The sequence below is a fragment of the Nasonia vitripennis genome, chromosome 3, assembly GCF_009193385.2.
Source record: "Nasonia vitripennis strain AsymCx chromosome 3, Nvit_psr_1.1, whole genome shotgun sequence".
In the NCBI taxonomy this organism is placed as follows: domain Eukaryota; kingdom Metazoa; phylum Arthropoda; class Insecta; order Hymenoptera; family Pteromalidae; genus Nasonia; species Nasonia vitripennis.
Window position 1 is genome coordinate 15,706,807 of NC_045759.1, and position 24,964 is coordinate 15,731,770.

At 42.1% G+C, this 24,964-nt stretch overlaps 1 protein-coding gene across 2 annotated transcripts in view; it reads left to right on the forward strand.

Moving 5' to 3' along the window:
- LOC100123134 overlaps positions 1-24,964 on the forward strand; it is a 123,048-nt gene that overhangs the window by 67,980 nt on the left and 30,104 nt on the right. The window contains exons 2-5 of one of the 2 annotated variants that reach the window (XM_001606695.6): positions 10,281-10,689; positions 14,589-14,819; positions 15,250-15,664; positions 15,747-15,906. In XM_001606695.6, coding sequence (XP_001606745.4) covers positions 10,281-10,689; positions 14,589-14,819; positions 15,250-15,664; positions 15,747-15,906 — 1,215 coding nt within the window. The remainder of the gene's footprint in view (positions 1-10,280; positions 10,690-14,588; positions 14,820-15,249; positions 15,665-15,746; positions 15,907-24,964) is intronic. The other variant, XM_016984405.2, reaches the window with a different exon arrangement.

Sequence of the window (24,964 nt, forward strand, 5' to 3'; positions counted from 1 at the left end):
TTCTTAGGAGATTAGTTTTTATTTATTACGCGCCCGATAGACCGCTGCAACCGAGGTATTTAGATAGCTGCGTTAATGTGACGTTTTTAAGATTATCGGTGTGTAATAAATAACCATTTCAATGTGCATGCGCTTTTCAGATATATCGCGGGTATGATGGAGGTTATGGCACTTATATGTAGAAGATTTACGCATGACCATTAATGATGGATAATTTTTTAATATATTGTTTAGATTGTATTGTATTATTCCCACCAATACTAACGAAGATAGCCATAATACCTCTCTAATAGTTTGATAAAAGCTGAACCAAAAGCTTGAAAGATGACTCGCCCCAAAATAATGAAGCCCCTGTAAACCCCGTGAAAAATCAATGAGCCCTAGATTTACCTTATTCAACGAAAGTTTTGAAAGGTCGAAAAGCGGAAGCGCTAGAAAATTGAATTCCAGCAGCAGTAGCAGCAGCACTCTGTAGACCAGTCCGCCGGGAACTTTAATTAAACAGTTGAGACAAATTTTTTTTATACGCAAAAGCCAATCCCCGATGCAGCGAGTTAATTAATAAGTCTGAAATGTCCAAACCTTGACGCGTGTAAAATGAAAGGAAGCTTTGGCTTGTGGTTTCACAGTTTCGTTGTATAAATAAACGTGTGTGCTCACGTGTATAACAGAAATGTTCTGTCTGTCATCTTTTGCATTTCTACTCTTTTGCGCGAGGATTCGCGTGTTCGAAAATTCAGTACAAAGGGCAGAATTTGCGCTCAAAAAAGGTCCCAATCCCCTTCAGAGTTCAACATGTTTAAGCGAGAGGAGGCTGATTGAACTGTTGCAAAAGCAGACTTGACAAAAAGTCCTCGTAAAACATAATGAGAGTTCGATTTTTTGCCTGGGCTGGCGCAGTTTAAACTTACAAAGTGATTCACGCGTGAATTACTGGCTCGGCGAGTTTGCTAATTGCGTTTTTTCCCTTTTTATTCCGACGGATTCGCAGAAACCGCGAGAAGAGCTTTGCATTATGCATGAGTCAGCTTCTTGCAGGGCATCTATAGAAAAGTCCTTTTTATTCTTCTCGCGGTCCATTCGACAATCGAATCGCATAATACTGACTTTTAGTTTTATATGACTCATGAAATTCGATTGTCTTTCCTGCTGCATAATACGCACACTTTATTTACGGCAATTTTTATTTTCCTGTATTCGAAATCATTGTTGAGTTAAAATCACATCGTCGTAATTAAAAAGTTCATTTGCAATAACATGAATTCCTTTACCTTTTGTTGTGCTGTTTGTATTAGTCTTCCGACTAAAAAGATACTTCCATCAGGTTAACGATTCAAAGTAAATGATCTTTAGAAATCGCACTATACGAGCGGCCCACACATCAAGCAAGTTGATTGGTATCGATGTCTGGAAAGTCCGAAAGGTATCGAATGACGCATGTGATGCGCGAGGGTATAACGTATATCTAGCGAGAAAAAGGAGAAATAGTGTGGGAAATATTGGGGCAATATCTGCTGGCCAAAGCAAAGGAGCCAATGAAAGATAATAAGCAATATATAGCTGATCGACCAACGCGAAAGACGATATGTGCGCGCGTGGTCCGAAATTTCATACCCCGCACTCGATAAAGCACATATACATATATAGATATGTTTGTGAATATAGATGCCGCGCAAGCGTAATACCGTTCTTCCTCGCTCTCTATGTCTGCTTTCTATTACTGCATCGGTTATGATCAACTTGTCGAGAGCGAGGCGGAACGCTTTAATATTGTTGTCGCTTTAACTTTTATTTCCAGCCGTTCTGATGCCGGCGGCGCGCAACGTGATTATATTGCGAATCTCGCGCTCGGGCAAGTCTTTCAGTACGGCGCGAACGCGCGTCACACTATTTGTGCCCGTTTCAAGGGGAAAAAGAATTAAAAATAACGCTATTATGTAGCGTCGCGGGCCGTGGATCCCTCGTTTTTAATATGCGTAATGAAGCTTTTCGCATTAACGCTCGCGCAAAAGCAAATATTCGTTTCATTATCATCAAGCCATCATTTACTGGATGATAATTAGACTCGTTCATCTCATTGCGGATTTAATAATCTTGCGCGTTTTATAACTGTGAATCGCTTTGACGTAAGATGTTAAATAATATACTTCCCGTTATATATTGGTGTGGTGTGATTTAAAAAAATGTTCATCATCTATTAACTTGGATCAGTCAAATTTATTTCTTGCACTAAATCTGATGCGTCTGATAATCGATCGCAGTCGGATGTTGTATTACAAGAGAGCTAAGCTATCGAAGATACTACAGCAATACTTAATGCGGCTAACATTGAACACTATATCCGAAGTAACGAGATAACAATTTCGCGCAATAATTAATTCTAACAAGGCATTATTATTTACCATCACTAACGAGCTGCACCGGTAATCAAACCTTCAATTTTAAAGGCTTTGATCCTTTCGCGCGTAATCGTATAATTTAGCCAGAGCTGATGTCTATATTTTTTCCGCTTTGGAGCCTTTTTGCGCGAATCTTTATTTGTTACTGCGCTGTACTGCTCTTTTCCGTGCACGCCTCATGCGTATTTTTAACGAGTATATAAATCAAAGCTGCGTGTATGTGCCTCAGAGAATTACAAGGCGTTATCGGATACCTGCATGTGCTGTTTATCTTCGGATTCACGCCGGAATGAGCTCCGATAATTTTCACAGTACTCAGGCTTCATCAGCGTTGTATCCGAATGTGATTATTATCGAGCAGAGCTCATAGTTTTTTTCTCTGTTATGTATTATCGTTAATCCAGAGATAAACTGCTTAATGAGATAATGTTGTTTGCAAAATTTAAGCGAACCATTTAATTTGAGTCATGTTGAATGAAATTTATCAATCAATTTTGAAGTTATTTGCAATTGGAATTAGGAGAGAAAGGGCTACTGTTGAAATACCGATTTTTCAATTCAATCTATGCAGCTTTATTTTATATTTTTTTTCCTCGAAAATTTGGGACTAAAAGTAACTCTATCCTCGAATCCATAAAAGTTACGCAAATATCAAATGTAAAAGTTCAAAAAATATATCAAATAAATAAAAATATTACTTTTTTTTAAATTAATTATTTCTTTTTCATAAAATGCTAGCTATATTTTGCTAAAAGCATGCAGAATAATTTTAAGCATTACGCTGTCAACAATTCCAATATTCATTAATTCCAATATACATTAATTATTACTATAATGCAAAAGTTGGTTGGTTGGTAACAGATGTACGCCACTAATACGATTTAAAATTCAAAGAGTTCGTTTTAATTAAATTTCCCCTTTACTATACCTCACGGATAAAAGTTCGACGTAAACAAACAGGGGAATTCTATTAATTAACAGGGTAACAGCATCAGCGACGACTCGTCCATCAAAGGCCGAAAGCTCGGCGCGTATTCGTATTTTTATTGCCCACGGGTTTTGAACAACTGTTCGGTTTAACAGTCGAGTTCGCATAACTTTGCCGTCGCAAGAGTATAACAGCGGCAACTGTATATTCACGTATAGGTATATGGCAGCGCCGGCAGCCCCGAGATAAAAGTCCCTTTCTCTCTGGGCTTTGTGTGTCGCGATTCTCTCTCGCTCGCAGTTCGCCTACTCCCGCGCTCGCGCGCGTACATACACACAGGCTAAACGGCAAACTTCTAAACTGCAAACTTTAAACGTCGTCAGCCCAAATCAGTCCGAGGAGTAAAACTAATGTCCCGCGCCGTGACTCTATATGTATATGCGAGCTCTCTTCGTATACCAGAGCCGGACGTATGCTCGGCTCTCTTGCCTCTGTGTGTCTGCGCATACGTATATGTGCTTCAGAGATCCCTTTCTTTGATACATCCGGCCGCGAAGACCGTTGCTCCCGTAAACGCTCGTATCGGAGAGTTTTTATGCGCTCTTGGCCGCTATGCTGGATAAACGTTATGACGACATTTCACCAGTGTTTTACGCTGTGCTTTTACACCGCGATTGTTGAAAGAAACAGTCGCGAACATTTCGAATAGTGTGCTTTGAGGAGGTGCGTGCGCGCGCAAGTACTCCGTAAAGCAAACGTTTTGAAATTCGAACTGGCAACCTCTGTACCGGTTCAACTCATAAATATAAACCTCGAGGAAATAATGCATATTTCATAAATTTGCTAAATCCGGAGAGATAACATCGACGGATCCCGGAAGCTAAAGCACTCGCGGTGAGCATTCATATGGCCGATGCGATTGCTGGAGAAACGGTTTGGTAAATATTTATCCATTTTATTTTTTTACAGTAAAAAATAAATATGCAAAGTGACATTTAAAAAAAATACTTAAGTTAATAAACCCAAGCATGACAGAAGAATCATGTCCAACGTTCACAAGTTAATTGCCCTTTGAAAGAGTATCACTAATTCTAGGAGCAGTAGGTGCACCTCGTAATTTCGAATGCTATTGTGCAAAACAAAAGGCACATAATAACTTTGCTTAGAATGGTGTAGCAGAGAAGAAAGACGCGTGTTCATTATGGGGATAGTTGTCGGTGGTATACAGTGCATAAGGGCCAGTTGCCTGGCAGCAGAAAATGTTATGATGAAACTTGCGACGACACGCGACGGGGTTGAAAGGTGGGAGACCAGGAGGTGGAGACTATTACAGGCAGGCGTAACGAAACAAAACTTTAATAAAACCTGTCACGTAAATAAGACTGGACTCGTGGCCAGGCTGTAAATTTAATTAAAACCATTTGTATGAGATGCCGCGGTATACGTGAAGATATGTGTGTATACGTACACAATGGATGAGGCATTGGAGCGTGAAACCTATACATACAGAAATTTGCATAGCACACAGAGACCGAGTATTATTATTTGAAGTCCGAATCCGAGAACTCGGTCCAACAATGCCAGATCGCAAATTGGGATGGGCGGAGAGTAACGATAACAATAATAATGCATTTTCATCGCATAGAACTTTCAATCAAACTATTTTTCAAATGAAATATCTCATCAAAGTTTCACCAAAGTCCTAACCAGCTGTCCATCTGCAATTGAGCTACCAGTGAATGACATCTATCACAGAGCAAACTCTAATTCCGTATAAAGTTCATCATGCATTGTTCGTGCAATAATTCAATACGATGTCGATTCGAGCAACCACGCACGAATGATCCGTCATTTACGAAGTTCAGTCGTCGACTAATCAGCTGTGCGCCTTCACCTCCCCTTAATCAGTGGCTCGTGACGCGCTGGGCATAATGAATTTCGCGATGGGCTACTGGTGCCGATCTCTCAGTACCAGTATGTGTATAAGCAGTAGTAGTATTATAGTCTCCGAAAACAGATTCGACGGAAGTGCGATTAGGCACGCGATAGCCGCTCCATTGATTCGATACTATATTGAGTTGTGCGTGATGCGACACACGCTCGTAAATTGCAGTTATGATGCTAATTAATTTTGCCATTCCTCCCATTGAACTTATGGTCATGGTACGCATTACACGTCTTTTATGGACTAGAGTAGAACATATACTCAGGGCTACGTACGTATACGCTTGAGCTTGATGATCCTATTTATGTTTAATTCTATAGAAGTACACAAGTCGAGCAGTAGACCTTCTTGTACATGGTATTGAAAATATACGTTCGGACTAACTATAGGTTTCTAAGGGCGATGATGCAATCAGCCAAAGATATCAAAATGTTGACACGCATCAACTTTATTAAAGTTGTACGATTTATTTTCAACTTTTAATTATTGCACATATTTGTGAAATCATAGCTAGATTGTTTGCTAAGTCATTAATTTTAACTACTGCGAAGTGAATAGCTGCGATCATCCCAGGATTATATGAGTGACTTTAAATGGTACTAAAATTCCGATACAGATATTATGGTGTTATTTACAGTCATTTTCCACAATCCACTCATAAGTTTAGTGTATATGCTTCGATATGATGCAATTTGAAGTATAGGTATACTTATAAACTAAACCAATATCCTGTGCAAATATTGATATGAAATCTGACTAAAACTGTAAATTCTTTGCAGTAAAATTTATATTAGTGAATTTGATGGCTGTATTTTATTTAAAGTGGATAAACTACGTTTGTAAATGTATTTAATAGGTGATTCGCGATCGTGAATATAGCTAGTTATTGATTCTACAAGCTTAGACAGTGTCAGAGAAGCATTAAGATATCGGATCGCACACAACAAATTCTTCCAATCGCTTAGAAGCCGATAGACTGCAGTTGCTTGACGTGATGCTACTATATACAACTAGCTCTCGACGGCAATGTTGTAGGTCATAAACTTTCTCGGAAATTCCGTTATTTATTGTAAAAAAACAATATTGAGTTTGATGGTCCTCCAACCTGTTGGAAAACATTAACATTTTACGAGAAGTGAATCAAAATGTTGTTAAAGCTATATTAAATTTATAAATTTAGTTTGCATTTTTTTTATATTAAGTAATATAAAGAATGAATATCCACAAAAAGCATTATGTATCTCTAGCCACAAATTTGTTTCCTCCTCAACATATTTAAAAATAACAAAGTATTAAAATATTACATACATTATAATCCCGTGCAGTCGTTTTATACTTCCTCAAAGCTGTCTGTTCGAGTTCTGTTCTCATCTGAAAAAGTTCCACACAAACAAAAATAAAAGTAATACGCGCGTATATGTTTTAATAATTCATACCTGCTGGAACAGACGTCAGATTTTGAAATGCAAGAACTTGCCAGCCTCGAGGTTCCAAAATGACGAAGCAGCCGACGACGAGTGGTCTCAAATAAAAAGGTACTCGCGCGAGCTCGTTCCTTCAGAAAAATAATATTTCTGAATTCATAATAAGTTTGCGCGCAGTATATAAAACATCCTCGTTGACGTATACACGCAAAGGATCTCGTCGAGAATAAAAAGTCCAAAATTTCGCAGAGTTCGCGTATTCAAGTTGTCTCAGAGCTTCTGCATATGCGGAGGTCGTCTCGAGGAAGAAACAAAAAATAAAAGGAATGCAGAATGTGTCTAAATATTCCGCGGAAAACGAGGTACCGCGCGCGCAACCCGAGCCACGTGGCAGGCAACGGCAGACTCTGATCACCTGCTGCTCGAGTACACTCGAAACTTTCTGCGTTGAAATATAACGTGACGGCTAAAATAAAACAAGGATTCGCGTTTTTTAACGAAATTAAACTAACAAGAGAAAACACTGACTTTAAGTGGGAGCTTAAAATATTCTCTTTCTCTTGCTCGTACAGCTGTTAGGATATAGTGAAACTAACAGTTTTAACAGTTTTATAGAACAAGATGATTACGAAATTCCGCGTAAAATTCGCCAACTCCAAAGTTTACTGGTTAAATCTAACTGTGAGCAAAGATACAAAGTTTGAAGAGAGAGAGAGAGAGAGAGAGAGAGAGAGAGAGAGAGAGAGAGAGAGAGAGAGAGAGAGTATATACATCGCAATGAAGTTTCCGAGTAGGCGGCATAGCTATCCGCGTCGCTTACAGCTGTCACGCGATGTTTCTCGAAATCTCAGACATCCTATATAGCTGCGTATAATCACCGTGAAGCTCACGAAGATACGTTTCTATATATTTGCAAGCGGCGTTTCTTTTGCTCTATCTAGCTGAAGAAGGACGAGCACACTACTTTAACGCAATAATTCTTTCGGCCAACTCGAGCTCATTATCTCCTGCTAGCACGCAAAATGAAATGCAGGAGGTCGTGCATTATCGTTTAGATGTAAGTCATGCGAAAAATTTATTGCCGCTCGCGCAGCGTTCGCAGAGAGTTTCAAGAGTATGGCGCGCGCGCAAAAAAACGCGAGCGAAATCCTTGCTCGTCGTCGCGCTGCTGCAGCTGCAGCCGACTTTTTGCGCCCAAACACGTTAATAAATTCCGTCGAGCTTTGGAGATCCCCGGGATTTTTCCTAATTAAATTAAGCGTCGAATGATTTGTTGCCGTATTATTGCTCGAGCCTTGTTATTGATAATTTATTCGTCGAGTAAACACACGGCACATTTTTGTATACGTGTAGTAAAACAGCTCCTGTTTTACTAATTGAAACAGTGAAGAAGCATGACACGCAATTAGGAAATGAGTATCCTTTTCTTGAAATGCTTCTCGGAACCAGGACACACACAGAATGCAGCGAAATCTCAGTACTACACGTATACCCATTGATCGCGCGGAAGAGAAAATCCTTTTAATACCGACTCCCATCTCGAGCCGTAGCGTCTCATGCGATATCTCTCACGTATACCTATATACATATATAGCGACGCTGAAAAAGAAAGAAAGCTCGACTCTCGAAATAAAAGAAATCCCTTTAATGAAAAACCATCTCCATTCATAAAATCGAAGAGTACGCGTAATCCAATTCCTTCTCCTCTATGTATATAGTATATATAAGCTTCGAGAGAGAAGCAGTGCGAGGGTATACTCAAAGCAGCCGATCCGTCGAAACGACCAATATTAGCGCTGCAGCGCAGCAGTAAAATACTGCGCACACAGAACGACGGCAACGCGAGAGCTCCGCGTGCGCACGTACGAAATCCTTTTATGCGTTGCCCACGCGATCTCGAATTACTTCCTCTCCACCTCCACCTCATCGTGGCGGAAGACGCAACAAGCGGCGGCGTAATACGATCGTCTATGGGGCTGTGTGTGTGTGTGTGTGTGTGTGTGTGTGTGTATATATATATATATATATATATATATATATATATATATATATATATATATATATATATATATATATATATATATATTTGCTGCGTATAGGCTCGTTGCGCGGGTGTGCGCGTTCGATACATTCAGGTGAGCCAGTGGCGCATCGTCGTCGTACACGCAGAGCCGCTATACTGAATATCGCACGTGTTCGAGCCTAAAGCGCATATCGCGGTTCGAGCTAATTTACAGCGGGCCGTGCTACAATCTGTACATTGCCGCCGCAGAGGCTTTGCGTATATATGCGTGCGCTGTGCTATGCGTGAGTTGATCCTATGCGTCCTCTGGCCTATTGCTGCTGTTGCTACGCGTGTTCCTATATATGGAGTGGCGAATGGCACGGCCTTGTTTCGTCTCATTAAGTGGCTTTTTTGAATGACTTCTGTGCGGCGATGATGTGTTGTAAAAGTGAGAGCGCGGTCGGTGGGAGATTTTATGTTCGCTTTTTATGGGTATTCTGGTTGTAAAGGACCGTGATTTCGAATTTTATAAATTGGACCGAGTTTTTCGACGATGACGTACGATGGTAATAAATATTTTGTCTGCGATCGTGAATTAAATATTACGGTGGTGAATGATTTAATTCAAAGCAACGATCCATAATTATCTGTATCATTAGGCATACACACGTCAGTCGAAGAGAGTAATAAAACTCGACAAAACAATAGCTTACGTACATCGCTGGAGTTACGCTCACTCGATATTAAGTAGTTTAGCTTTAACTTTCCTCCATTGTGTTCTCCCATTGTATTCAGCTTTCCCCTATTAACATGCTACTCGAACCAAAAACTCACCAGCCGCAATCGCACGTATATAACTATTTCACCGATTTTCCACGCGCATAAAAAAAATTTCAACGATCTGTGCTGAGGAAAACTATAAGGCGACGAATAAAAGCTCGAAAGTAGGTTAATAATCGCGAACGCCCGATCGCCATTAATTGCTAATGATTTTTCGCTTATGCCCGCAGTTGGTATGCCGGAAAGTTGGAGCAACTCCAATGCGGGGGTCGCGTGTGCGCATCCGCGAGAATTAAGGGCAGCCGGAAATTCACGCCTGATCGCCCAGCAAATCCGAATCGCGGGTGTGATAACGTCCGACCGGAAATCGACCTAGTTTTAAGCTACTGCTTTAATTGCTTCAAAAAATTACGGCTATTCTAATTGCTCGCTCGCCACGTGCGCTCGCGCGCGCGAATTTTTCAAACGGCAGAAACGAGCGCTCTCGTTTGTCACTAACAATCTGCCCACCTGTCCCGTGAGCTGCGTTGAAAACCGAGATCGCGAATGATGTTATTACACTCAAATTATGACGCGTTAAACTGATTTAACGCCTGCCGCGCCATACATTATAACTGGCTTTTCGAAATTTATCACTTTTAATGAAAACGTATGCGCGGATATAAGAGTTCATTTATTTTAATTGGATCGACCTGCTCGCCATACAATACTCGACCATTACTACTTGAATCATATCCTATACAGCATACCATAATTATTCGTAAAACAAATAGTAACCTTCGGTTTCTTTCAATTCCAGGCGAGGACGTGCTACTAGTCTCACCAGGAGCAGCGGCTGGCCGTCGCGAAGCCTGGCGTTCCATAAACGGCTCGGCAGTCAACTGTCGAGGTCAGCAGCAGGAGCAGCAGCGACAGGAAGGCTCATCTCTCGCCAAACGGCCTCGGCACCCGGCACCTCCGCCACCGCCTATCCGCCACTCGTCCTCGTCGTCGGCGGCGAACAAGGAAAACAACAGGCCAGCGGAACAAGAGAGGCGCGATGAGGCTGCGGTAGAGAAGAGCGAGCAGGAGATGGGCTCGAACCTCAGTAGACACAACGGCAAGGGCCTCAACGGCAGGAGAGCCCAGTCGTCCGGGAATCTCTGCGATTCCAAGGGCATCAGTGTCGGGAAGATACTCGTGCCTTGTTCCAGATCTTCGAGAGAGAGGTTGGTGTTCGAATATAATATAAGATCGGTATATGAGTTTTATAATATTCACGGAATTGGGTGAACGATTGGATTATTTCAAATAAAAAACTGACAAATTGATAACTCAATAGCGGATTAAAGAATTCAGGGTGAACGCGAGATGAGCTGAATAATTGAGATAACAATGTAATATTTCGCTGGAAAAAGATTCGCTCTGGTTGGCAAATTGAAAACGAAATCGTGTCCCGGATTATTTCAGCTGTAGCCTAAAATCAGCTGTAGAGTCTTCTCGATGATTCTGGGTCAAGATCGAGACTGCAAGGTTATTGTTGCGTCAGCCCGTGGTGCGTTATCTCTCCCACGCACTGCGTAATTTCTCATAGTTCCCCTTCAGCTGCAACTTCCACATCGTTCCACATCTCTTGCGACGCGCTGCTTATATACTCCGGGTTTTTCGTCATCTCTCCCGACGAAAATAAATTGTCAGGATACTCGAGGGTATGTGTTCCCCGGATCTTGAACAACACTCGACTGTGCACAACTAAGGGACCCTGAGATTGTTGGCGAAGTAGGCTACGCGTCTGTACTTGTTGAGGAGAAGCTGGTTTCCTCCGTAGCTATGATATTCCACTTTCGTCTAGTTTTGAGGTAAAGATATTAAAGTCGCGTAGACGAGGCACTTTTGATATTGTTCCGAAGTACCGGGATGCTTGTATCGAAGGTTCAGAAGTTTGCCGCGACAAGAAGGTCGCAAGGAAAGAAAATATCTTGTCGAGAGAAGAATACTGTTTTAATTTGTTATAATTCAGCAACAAACTTAAATTCTTCAAGTAAGTTTTTTCAGTACTTTCTCTCTTCGAATTTTATCACATTTATTTTGAAATAGATATAATAATTTATCAATACACTTATTGATTCGTTGATTGATAATTTATTCAAAATTATTGTTTGTATTTCATTTTGAAATCCAAAGGCTTGTAAATAAGTACAGTTGGCTAACTATGTATATATAAATTACTGTTTAATATATATGAATTTCGTTGTTTGAAATGCACAAACAATTATATCCTTATTTCACAAAATGTGTCATTATCATTTACTACAACGTACTTAATAAAAGAAAAATAAGACCATCGCATCACATAGTCATTAATCCAGCAGCAACAACCAAATATACACTAATCCAATTTCCAGTCGCACTCATTCTAGTTTCGCTCGTCGAAATTTCGCTCTCTAACGCACCTTCCAGTATCACACACACATACACACATATACACACATCTCCAAAGGGAATTAGGTGACCTCACGTACATTTTTTTATTAACTAATTAACAGCAATCAAACGGATTCCAATTCGACGCTGCTCGGCGACCAAAATGAGAGACCTATCCCCAAATTGCCAGAAGCGTTAGCCGCGGGCGCTTGGAATTCAATAATCATTCCAGCGTATGTGCGCCGTATTCGATTATCCATTAATCGCATGCCAGCGAGAATTTTCCGCAGGCTTGACATATAGCTCGCAACCACACATGTTGCGTCGACGGGAGCCGACTAAGCGAGCTTATCGCGCCGGCATACAAACCGGGAACCGGGACCGGGAAAGCTCCCTAAAACGGAAGTACTCGGTAATTAAAAGCGTGTGGATGGCCGGCGCTACACACTGGCCGCTGCTGCTTCTTCCGCGGGGAGAGCTTCCTGCAACGACAGCAGACGACCGCACGGGTGCTTCCTTATATACCCTTTGCCCTTGGAGCTTCTGTTCTTGCGATGCGCCTCATTGCATCGGAGTTGAGCCGAGCTTTTAGCCCATTAATCCCCCGTTAAGGTTTTGGGACTTGTATTAGCTGGCTGTGGAATCGTTGCGATTTCGGAGTTGCTTCACGGTTTTCACGGAAATTTTTTGTAAGTTTTAGCCGGGAATTGATTAATTAATGGCATAGCTGGAGTTCAGTTTCATTGTTTAAAAGGATTTTTCACGAGATATTTTATCAATTTTAAAACTTTAAATGAGTTTACCATTAATATTTGAAGAATATTTCATGCGTTTGAAAATGTTAAACTTCATCGAAACGTTCTAAAGTACCCTTTGCAATTGGTACAACAGAGAGGCTGTAAATATTTTACTAATCCATCGCTTAACGACGTAGATACGTTACAGGTTTCAAGCATTTATTGACGTTATAACAAGGCGATTCGGGGCAAAGTCGTTGAAAGTTTACACAGCTAATGCAAACCAGGCCCTTAGCCTTTGTTACACGAACCAGCACTATCCCTTCAATACACGTTCTGTATATACATGTATACGATCGACACACACCACTTTAACTTTCACCAAAGTAAACAATACCCACTGAATTAATGTTTGACTTTATAATGTCATATGTGACATCTTTTAGTGTACTTATATAAGTAATTCAATATGTTATGCAAATTTAACTTACACGAGCATTCGAAAATAACCTGTTCAATAATATACCAAGTAAGTGTATGAGATTCTGTCATGCAATTAACGCACTAATATATCAGTAAAACTAATTACTCCAAAGCTTGCCAAGCTTTTCGCTCTGCCCAATCATCAAAGCTGCAGGCTAAACCAATTGAGCGCGTACATAGTCTGCATGTATTTGCTCGTTACTTGGAAACTATATAGTATTTCCACAACTATATCTTCGCTAAATAGTCATATATCCATGACTAAAATTCATCTGGGTCACTCGGTGTGTATGACCCCTTATTGCCAATAAATGCATACCCGATCGTTTCGGTCTATACGAGCAGGCATCCGATATGTACATCCATAACGGAGGGTAGTCCGACCACGCAAAATCGAACGTATATAGACACGGATACATCCGAATTTCGAAGGCTTTTCTATCTATCTCTCTCCCTACATCTTCTGCAGCATCTCCGTCGGTACGAGGGCTTATACACATCACGCGCGTGGAGAGAGAAAGTTCGCCTGGCGTTGGCCCACGGCGCTTAACGACGCTAAATTGATCGCTAAGGCCGGAAGTCGTTAGGCCGAGGATATTAAACGGAGCCGTTAATCGATGCTCGGCTGTAATTATGCAGGAGGCCGCCGTGTGGCGGCAGCGCTCTCGCTTATTTTACCGAGAGAGGCCTCAAGGGAGATTGAATTATTATTGCTGAAATCTTATTAACGATGACTTTGATAGCTCTACTTTTTCATGCCGCCCGTGTCGCTTGTACATATACCGCGTGCGGCTTTGTTATAACAGAGGTGTGCGCGCGGCAAACGCCCTGAATTATGCGCGAGCGCTTTTACAGTCTTTTGATGGGACTAAGCGAAGCTGTGACGCTTAACGATGCTGTACGCGTTTTAGAGCTGGTTGAAGCTCATTGTTGGACCTTGCGGGCTTGAGCTTCTTTGGTCGACGGGATGATTTAGATTGTGATATTGTTATGATGAGGGTATTATCATGAGCGAATAATTAGCAGGATTGGGCGATTATACGTTCGTTTTGCATTTTGCAGCCATTGCTTTTATCTTATACTGTGATTTTATACTATGGTTTCTCAATCATTCGCTAATCTGATGTCAAAAACGTTTACGAATTCAAGCTCACGAGTAGATGCAGTATCAATAGTATTTTCATTTCGTGTATTATGCAAGTTTGCCTACTTGACAAGTAGTAAAGCGATTGTGAATCCGAGGATTTTCCCTTGACAAGCTCTTTCGTTTCTTTGACAGACGACTTCGATCGTAAAGGCTTTCGCCATCGGCGGTAAAAGTCAGGAAAGGCATTCCGAGATTGTAATAGAATTGACTTAGCATATGCATCTTGCTTGTGTCTGACAGGCTCTTTTAAATTCCGGAATAACAAAACGTGATTGAATATGAGAGATAAATATTTTTCTGAAATTTGATTTACTTTTGTTCATCTTGACTTTTTCAGTAGATACAAATTTTGCGGTTCACTGCCGAATCACCTCGACGGGAAGGATTCACTGGACGATGACCCGAGCGAAAACAATAACGTCATTACTGACACTATCAGCGGTAATCTCGGTGGCACTTTGCCATACAAGAAGAAGCACGCTGGTGCTCACTACGTGGACGAGTCGACGAATACCTTGGACCTCGTAAAACATCGATCGGACGAGTCTCTCGACGGCGATCCTTGGAAGTAAGCTTTATAATGTTGTGACAATTTAACGGCCTCTTTTAATGAGAAAAGTTGTTTTAATTTTTTTTTCTTGTTCACAAAAGGACTTTCACCGCTCTCGTAATAAGCTTCATGAGAAAAGTTTCAAACTCGCATTAAAGTTTTAATTTTTCAAAGACCGACCGTGTTTGCATGTCCACCGATGGAAAATAATGACGGGAATAAAAAGAATGATGGCATTAAAACGATAACAGTATCATACTGTAGTTCGCCACGAGATACAAGAATTTAACTCGCGATGAACCCTTACAAACTTCGCAATTATGATTCGATAAAACTGCCGTTATCCGAAACTTTCCATCTAGTAATTTCGAACGCGATTAACTCTCGACTTTTTATCATCCGCAATTTACCACTCTGACCGTCGAAACCTTTGTTGCTACTATTTTAGATACCGACAGGAGGGCGTGGATCTGGTGAAATGTCGACACATCGAGTCGCTTCGCAGAAGCCGCGGCTCGGACGCCGGTAGCACCGGCAGCGGCTGCCACCATCATCATCACCATCACGAGTGGCGTCGAAATTCGAGCACATTGTCGCGAGGTCGAGCTCATCGGAGCGCCGAACTCGATGTCGTCGGGACACTGCCAAAACGAAGACAGGACTCGACGAAACGCAGCGCACCGTCGTTAGGGGAACTCGGCGACGGACCCACGCGAGCCAGTCGGATTTCCATCGATAAAATCGACGACGAACTTCTGTTGAAAATGGTGCACAAGCCCGATTGCGAACTGGTGAAACATCGACAGCAGCATCATCATCAGCATCATCAGCCCCAGCAGTCCAAACAGAAAGATTCCCACGCGGTTAGTTGTTTTTTATTATATTGAAAAATATCGTCGTTTTATAAACATTATCATTTGTGCCCTCGTCTTTGTTTCGAAACAGCAACATCATTCGCATCAGCAGGGCAAGTGTGTAGATCTAAAGCTGCATAAGCTTACGACGGGTGGGGAACCGCAGGATCAAGGATATGCGTCAGAGAGATCGCCAGAGGATGAACATCCGCCGTCGTTGCCGGGGCAACCTTTTCCTAGTGTTACGCCAGGTTAGTGTCATTTGTTTTCGGTTGCCTGCTTTGAACGATGTATGGTCCACGATAGATGTACCGCGCAAAGGGGGGCAATGTGTGTAGCGCGCCGTAGTTTGTACTGTATAATTGGAATTCCAAATGATCATTTGCATTTTAATCAGCGAGCGGTGTACTTTCTGTAATTTATATTACACTGCCAAGAATTACGCGAATATTCGGAAGAAAAGCAGCAGTTGGTCAAACGTTTAAATTTTGCGTTCCAAAAGCGAAGGTTTTTCCGTAAAGCTCAAAAACTTTTCATTATCCCGGCACCACTGGATAAATACTCATTTCCGCGTATTCAGGCGAGCTTTTCACTTGCATTTTCAAGGGAGGGCTTGTATCAACGGAACAGTGAATTACGTTCCGTTGAAAAAAGCAAAAAAGCGCTGCGCAAAGCTTTTCCGAGGCACGTTTCGACTGGTAACCGAACGGGTGAGGGAATAAACCATGAGAGAGAGAGAGAGAGAGAGAGAGAGAGAGAGAGAGAGAGAGAGAGAGAGAGATAGAGAGAGAGAGAGAGAGAACGTAGTAGTGTCTTTTATTACGCCAGAGCTACGTGCGGACTGCCACTGGATCCGGGTAGAAGTCGGTTAGCGTAACCATGCTCAAAAGTATATATACATGCCCAGGTATACGTTAATTACGTGCCCTTTCGACTCGCTTCGCCTCCAGCGAATATATGGTTTTCGTTTCAATCACTATAAATCTCAGCGAGCTATAGAATACTATTTTACTATTACATTGGCACGTATTTTTGATCTAACGTGAAACTTGAACGGATTTAGAAAGAAGATTCGCGGGGACCTTAAATCGGCTTTAATATACATCAACGTGTTTGAATAAACATTTGAATTTACGCTACGCATTTTCAATTTCGTCAGGCGGAAACCCCAAGTGTACCAAGGAAAAAAGTGTTGCTATAAAAATATTTTATCTTAAAGTTAAGATTTATTACCGTCGCGTTCAAAATATAAAATTTCAATTTTCAATATCCCTAAGGGTTTTTTCCATACCGTCTTGAAAGCCTGCGCTATATACCGTATGCAATTTTTCACTTTTATACATACACAGTGTGTGCCATTTCATGACTGACAACCGTACACGAATAAAAATTGCATTTAACGATCGAAAATATTAGAGTATCCACATAAAAATGTTATTAAAAAAAATTTGAGTATCATATGATGACACAAAAACTCTCAATAAAGAAATATCTTTCAGTCGTTTTGTCTACATCGATAAAACAATTACGCCTTCTTTATACAGCACCCACAGCTGGAGCATGCAAGCCATCCAAGCGCCTACTAAATGTTTGATCGAGTTAGCCAGATAAACGATAAAATAAGAGAACGTAACAATTTAGCAACGTACAACAATCAATTATCGTGTCAATCCAGCAGGGAGGGGAGGGTCCGATTAACCGAGAGAGATTCGTAGCTACAGTATTGAAGAGTCAATTTCCCTAGGATCCAAATGGAAAATTTTCTCTCTATTCCCTCGACTCCTTCATCCACGTCCAATAGATATATCAAGGGGCGCGACAGCACCGCGCTGGCAAGAAAAAGTACGAAGTACGATTTGTCGACGGTGCAACCCTATATACTTTGAAATTGGGTTTTCTTAACCTTAAAAAAATCTCGAGAACATTTAAATCATTACTATTGCACGTATGCGCAATCTGTTGGTATCTACTTGAATATATTAACCTAATCTTTCATGATTAAAAAGATTCATCCAAAAATATTAAGTTATTGACTTAATATTGCAAGTTGAAAATTTGCTCGGTATAATTCTTTTCGTTCAGAGTTTCCATCCTCTCCCGATTTTTTTCGTCTCCTCCGGTCACGTGACTTCCGGTGAGTATTATATTAGGTATTATACACCAGTGGTTAAAGTGGTTCATCTACTTGACCGACATTCGCCTGCTACTCGGCGACACACGCGATTATATGCATATAATAATGCTATACGATTATATGCGCGATGCGATCAATGTCTAAAGCAATAGTAGCTTATTGTCTATCGAATAGATCAAGATTTCATTAAGTGCAATAGCAAGGATGCTTTGTAAAAGATGTGGAATCTCCCAAAAAAACTTTTTTCAAAAGTGAAAACCTTGGCAAGAAAAAGACTAATAAACGTAGTGAAATCTCTAAATACTAAAATGTCAAGTAAATGTTTTTTGCCAAGGTTTTCACTTTTGAAAAAAGTTTTTTTGTAGTTATACATACATCGAAAGCTCGCGTCTCTCGCGTATATAGCTCGAGCAAGATCAGTAGCAGTCCTCTTTCTCGCGATGTCTCGAGGGGTCTGTCGCTCTTCCTGGTTGACTTCGACGAGCTGAAAGCTCTCTATAGCATTCGTTGGCGCACACTGCCTCTGCCGCTGAGCCGGCTCAATAAAGTGCGGGCAATAAAACGCGCTCGTTCGATTAAGATCTCGGATAATAACTAAGAAGAACTTCATACAGCGTATACATACACGCATATACATTTCTCGAGCGCACATATACATATACCTGTAGGCGAAGAGCAAGTCGAGTGCACAGCGCGCGCAGGCATTCGAATCGCGTGAGCTTTATAGGTCGTTAACCCGGCGACGACGACTACGTCGGCGCGGCGGCTTTTTCTTTCTTCTCTTGTTCGCCCCGAGAATCTTTTCAGATGCTGCCGCCAGTGCAGCCGGTTTTTCTCCCCTTTTTTTCGCTTCTCTTCTCTTCGCTTCTTCTCTTTTCCTGCTGCAGCGCGTGAGCTTAGCACGAGCTTGAATGAGACAAACAACGAAGGCGCGAACAGTGGCAGCCAGCAGAGAGGTGTGAATGAGTCGGGCGAGTGCTGCTTGTCGAGTCGTTAGCGCTGTTATTGAAATTCTCGCGCTGATAACCGCCGGCTAAGAGAGTTACTCACGCTGTTTTGCGTCGCTGCGCGCGCCGAGCTTTTGATACCTCGGGGATACAATGTAGTGTTTTTTTTAGAAGATTGACAAATAGTATGGGACGGTATGGAATATATCAAGCATTCGAAATTGAAATATTTGCAATGGATAAGAATATGTATAAGAAGCAGTAACTTAGAGATCGGTTTTAGGAGTGGAGCGATGATCGTCAGCGTTATTCGATATGTTGACGCAAACATAGCTGTAGTTCAGTTTGTCAAAATATTAACGCGCACTTTAACCTCATCAAATGGTGAGCGTGCTGACCTATTTTGAAACGCATCAAACAATTTTCCCTATACACAAGCCTTGCCCGCAGGCACTTTACCTTCTAAATTCAACGCCGAGAGCTTTTCCAAACGCTAAATAATTAAAGCCCAGAGATTGCGCCTCTGCGCGAGAATCTATTTAATCCAGATTACACACACACAGTAGTCATACCGCTCGCAGTACATTCGTAAATTCCAAATACATATTACTGAAGTTCGCTCCATGACAGCCTCATCACAGCTGCAGCAGTCAACGATCTGCGAACATTCATAAAGCCCTCGACATCAAAGAGGCCGAAGCTGTGCGTGAAATTAACGTGGAGGGACTGTCGTCAAATAGAAAACATTCGCGAGAGTACACAGCTACGCGACAAAGCCCGAAAGTTTCAGCCTAGTGTGGAGCGCGCTCGGCGCGTGATGCAGGTGCGCGGAAGCAATTTCAAGCGTTCCCGCGGCCAAAGTACAAGGCAGCGCGCCGCGTTGGTGTGTGATGAGCTCGAAAAGCCATGGACGGAATCGATGCTGCGGTCCGCAAGCGCCTGTGGTGCCGATATGAGAATGCGTCCACGTCGGGTGTTTGAGAAGTAGACTATCTACTTCGTAAACAAGTTCGTAAAGAGTTTTCGATGGGACGACTGCAAAATTGTTTGAATTTAGAGGAAACTGAGTATCGAGGCATAATATTATAACATATAACCGAAATGCTATTTCCGGATTTTATGAATGATAAACGCGTAATTCACGTTATTCAAAGTGTTTATTCGTGTATTTAATATTCGATGAAATTCGCTCATGGCCCACATATATACATAGAGTGGCCGCGTGTTTAGCCGGCGCTTGACCACGCCGAGTTCCGCGCTAGCACGGACATGATTTGCATAATAATACAAGCGAGCCTGCTGTGGAACATTTAATTGGTCGCTTTATATTATATTATGCACAAACACGCGGATAGCGTGCCTAATCCAAATGCGATGCTACTAAAGAGGTCCATGATTGGCTTAGACTATAAGCCTGATGGGATTTCGATCGCGAATATCAAACATTTAGAATAAATTACTGAGATCTGTACTTTTTTCTTTTTAAACGATGCTGGCGAAGTTATATAGTAACAAAGTATATCAGAGGATCATGGTACACCCATCCAAATGAGCCTTTCAGTCGACCCTTAATCACAGCGTGAAACAGCCATCGCATCAAATTCACTCCGGCTCGTAAAATTCAAATCCCGCGGAGCGATTTCAAAAAAGGAGATTCATCCGCAGAGCCTGCGACTGCGAGCCGAACATCAGTTCTCGTGTTTCTGGCGCGTATATGATCCCAGCTTGGTGCTCTTTTGCCAAGCTACCCGCTGTATATACGCTCGATCGATATATCGGCTGCTGCTGCTGCTCTGCAGCAGACTCCAAGCCAAATCGGCTTGCCCTAATTGATATAATGTCGGCTGATTATTTTCAACTAACTCGTTTGGACTGATTATACTTTAGGGGATTATAGCGCGAGCGGCGCGTCATAAAGGTCTATATACTGTGGAGCAGATCACCGGTACGACGCTCATCCGCTTGTAGCGCGAGGCAAGAGCCGAAGGCGAGGATGGTATTTATATCGACTGGTAAATGCTTTTTAATTACAAGAGAGGCGCGTTGTTGGCCGCGGTAATGGAAAATCGCGTGGAATATTGTCGTGCGGCGAGAAGAGAATTCGCTGCTACGAGGCAATAATTGAGTTTTATCGGAAGAGGCTTTTAGTGTGTAGTAATGCACTTGTGTATAATGTTAATGAACATGCGCGCATAGTACGCGGGCGAATGAAAAAAATTTATTTACTCGCCCTCGGTGCTTGTGGTCGAGCTAACATATAGATTTAGACGAACTCGTTACCGCATGTACCACCGAAGCCTTTTTTTTCTTCACAACAGATTCACTTTTATAACTACAGATTTTTTACACTTTGCAAAACGAGGTTAATACGATATTGCGCTTTCGGAGTGAGTTTATAAAACACGACGCGCGCACAGGACTCGCCAAAATCTCGGCGCTAAATTTAATACCAAACTTCGCAGTATATACTTCGTGCTACAATAATGCCACGCACAGAAAAGCTATAGCCATAGTCGTTATCATAAATAAAGCGTACATATCCGAGCAAGTGCTTCCGATGTACTCAATCACGCATGGGCCATTAAACACAGGTCTCCCGCCGCCGCGAGAGGAAATGAGAATAAATTCAGCTAATAGCGCGCTTTTTCTTGCCGCATTCATAATTAATGCGAAAGAAATCGTTACCGTCGTAGCGCCGCGTCACGATGTAAGGGGTTAGTATGTGTGTGCGCCTTCGCCATATAATAGTTTATCGCTCGCGCTTCCCATCAACGTCGCTGTAACCGCTAGTTTCCTCTCTCCCGAAGCTTCTATCCTCGACGCGCGGTAATAAGTCATGACGAATGGCTTACTGCAGCGAGATTATACAGGCGGCATAATAATCCACGAAGACCGAGAAAATTCTCGCTAAGAGCCGGTAATGCAAGCCATAGGTGCGATGCGGGGATCGATGGACATGTATATGGAGGATTCCTGTTTCGAGTAGTTTTGATGTTACATTACACACATTTATTTTCCTAACAATATCGTTTTCATCTAAAAAATTTGCTTAAAAGTACAGATATATCTGAACCTAATTAAAAGAAAAACTCTTATGCATAACACGAAGCCAGCGCTAATAATTTCCCAGTTTTCATCACTTCTAATACTATACACCCAATTCCAAGCGATAATAGACTTTTCCCCGCACACAACGTAACATTCAACGCTGAAAAGCTCCATACACGCGAGATTGCGTATGAAGATTGACCATTTATACCGGTAAATCTCTATCATCCTTCGGCCCTCTCTCTCTCTCTCTCTCTCTCTCTCTCTCTCTCTCTCGCAATTGCGTGCCACGCTGATCAAACTCTATCGTTTAAAACACCCGCGCGCGCGCAAGCGAGAAACGCTGCCGCCTTTTTTCTCTCGCTTTTTTCCTCTCCAGAATAGCCTACGGTGCACGAGCGCATTTCCTCGAGTTTCCATTAAAGGCCGGTATAAAGCGCGGCCGATTATTTGCCGATAATTAAGACGCATAGCGAGAGTGCGCGCATGTGTTTCACCCCGACGATGGGTTCCGCTTAACGCGGACAATCGAGAGCGTGCGTGCGAGCTATGGCTTGAATTGCCGTACGGTGATTCGAAAGCTGTACGTTGCAGAGTCGACGCGTTTTTTCTATCACGCTGTTGTTTGCGCGAGTTTTCACTGTGTTTTTCTGCGGATTTTTAGCACGATGGTGCTTGCGACGCGTTGTTATTACATACGAGGGTGTATTGAAATTAAGGAGCTTTGTTTGAAAACTCGTCGATTGTATATTTATGGAGCTTTGATATGCACGCGTGTAAACTTTTTTGATGGGTTTTAAGAAGTATAGAAAGTAAACACGATTCGCGTACATCAAATTAGAAACATCGTTATTTTATGTAAAGCAATTTTATAGCTTGCTTGGTCTGAAAGCGGACATTCTGAAATATGCTTTAATTATACGGACAAGCGTAGAATTTGATTTGTCAGAGTTTTTTATTACGTGAATAAATCAAACGCCCTCGCATTCATAATGCACGTGTATCCTGGTGCTATTTCACATTCATTTCAATAATTCCAACTTACAAAGATTTACGCTCGAGCTAAATAATTCACTTCGATACAAAAGACATAAAACGCTGTTTCAAATACGCCATTATGATTATTGCAATATAATTATATTAATCAATCACGCAACGCTGCTGCGAAGCACAATTCAACATCCCTCTACACTTCGCACAAATCCCATAGAAAAATGCTAAACTGACTATAGCAGCGCCCCAGTAAACAACCCACTAACTCCCTCTACAGCTCACTTTTCACTTGAAAAGCCCGTTAAGGCGTAATCCGGACACACGGTACCCGTTCTCTCGCCATCTTCGCTTCTATACCCAACTTTTTAAGAACTATACATCGTGATTCCGATGTTCCTGATCCCGCTCACACTCGTACACGCGTGGACTAAGACGTCGACGGATCAGCTGGTTCCTGAACAAGCTTTACATCGGCTTTCGTCCCGGAACTTACCACACCACCTGTCGAAAGTTCCTCGCGACGAGATAGCTTCACGAACATATGTGCGACATGGCGGGACACGAACGTATGTGTGCGCACCGAACGCGAAAACAAAGTTTCGGAGCAGCGGAGAGGAAAAGAGCGGACGAGCGTTCCGAGATTTTCCGGATGATAGGAGAGAAGCGTGTGCGTAAGAGGCCGTATTTTCCGTGTGCGAAGTCTTGCAAGCTCAAAGCGGGACGACGAACTTTTATGCGTAGGGGACGTAAAAAATGTGAGTGATATACGGTCGCGCAGTTTGAAAAAGCAATATTCGAGTCATATTCGCTTTAATGGCGAAGTGTATTATTGCTCTGGATGTGCTATAATATTTCAGACACTTTAATGACGCGGACCCGAGAATGTATACCTTGGCTTCTATAAAAAAAATATGGGTACAGTGTATTTTGTTTTGTTTTAGTACTGCAGCGAGATGTGATATCGTATACGCAAGTATATGAAAACATCTGTTTATAGAGCTTTCGCGGGAAATCAGAGTAGGCATTTACACTGTGGTAAGCTCGCAATAACGAACGCGCTTGTTAGCCGCGTGTGTTCGGTATACGCGCATACACATCGCCGGACGCATATGCGCGAAGATAATAAAGTAGGCCGTGTAGTGCGCGTGCCCAGGACGAGTCACTTATTTACGCACGTGTGTTGATGAATGAGACAGTAACAAGCGCTAAATTACCGACGGCTGCACAGCCGGTCGACGTAAGTGCATGCTGAATATAGACGTCGTGATTCGGATTTTTAATAACGGTCTGCAGCGCGGGATGCTTTGATGATTCAGGCATCAGTAATTTAAAAAAAAAAGTATGAGAAGAAATAAATTAGGATATTTTAAATTTCCGAAATCACGATTTGTTAATCGAAAACTGCTAGTGTACCAGTTTCCTCATGCAAAGCGAAATGCGCGTATCAGTCGATAAAGTTCGTAAAAAGCTGGGGTCGCCGTCCATTTCACTTACTTCTAAAGTCAATAAATACATCGCCGGCTGACGGCGTGTACTGCACGGCGTCGTATAGCACACAGCCTGCCATGTCAGAATTCGAAATTCCCGAGATTTACGAGCTCGAAGCGTTTATTTCCTTGTTTATCCGAAAGCTTTCTTCGATTCGCGCGACGGCTCATCCCCACGGATCAGTCATAAAAAAATGACAAGGATCCCTCCCTCGCTTTTACTCATCCGAGCTCTTGACGTATCATATACACTCGCGCGCCTTTCTTCGAGCTTTTTCCGAGCTTGCGAGTGGTCCACTCCAAGGCGAAAACTTCCGACCGCGAAAATCGATGCGTATTTCTACTGTTCGTTTTTTCGGTGTTTTGTTTTGAAACTGATGCACGAGCTTTTTGCGAGTATCAAGAGCTTTTTATTCGGTGAACAGAGTGGCGTACAAACAACCCTCAAAAGGCGATTGCTCCGTTTCAACATCGAAAACTCAATGCTGCAGAGATTTCAGCGATATTTGTTATTTTCTAAAAGTATATACCTTACCTATACACCCCATAGAAGCAAACTTTTATCTTATTCTTCGCGAAATTCAATACTCTTTAAAAGTACACATCCTTGACAAAGTCCGGACGCTGCTTTGCACAAAGGAAATACTTTCTTACAAAGGTCCACTCTCACATATACGCGGGAGATTTCGTGGACTCGAGG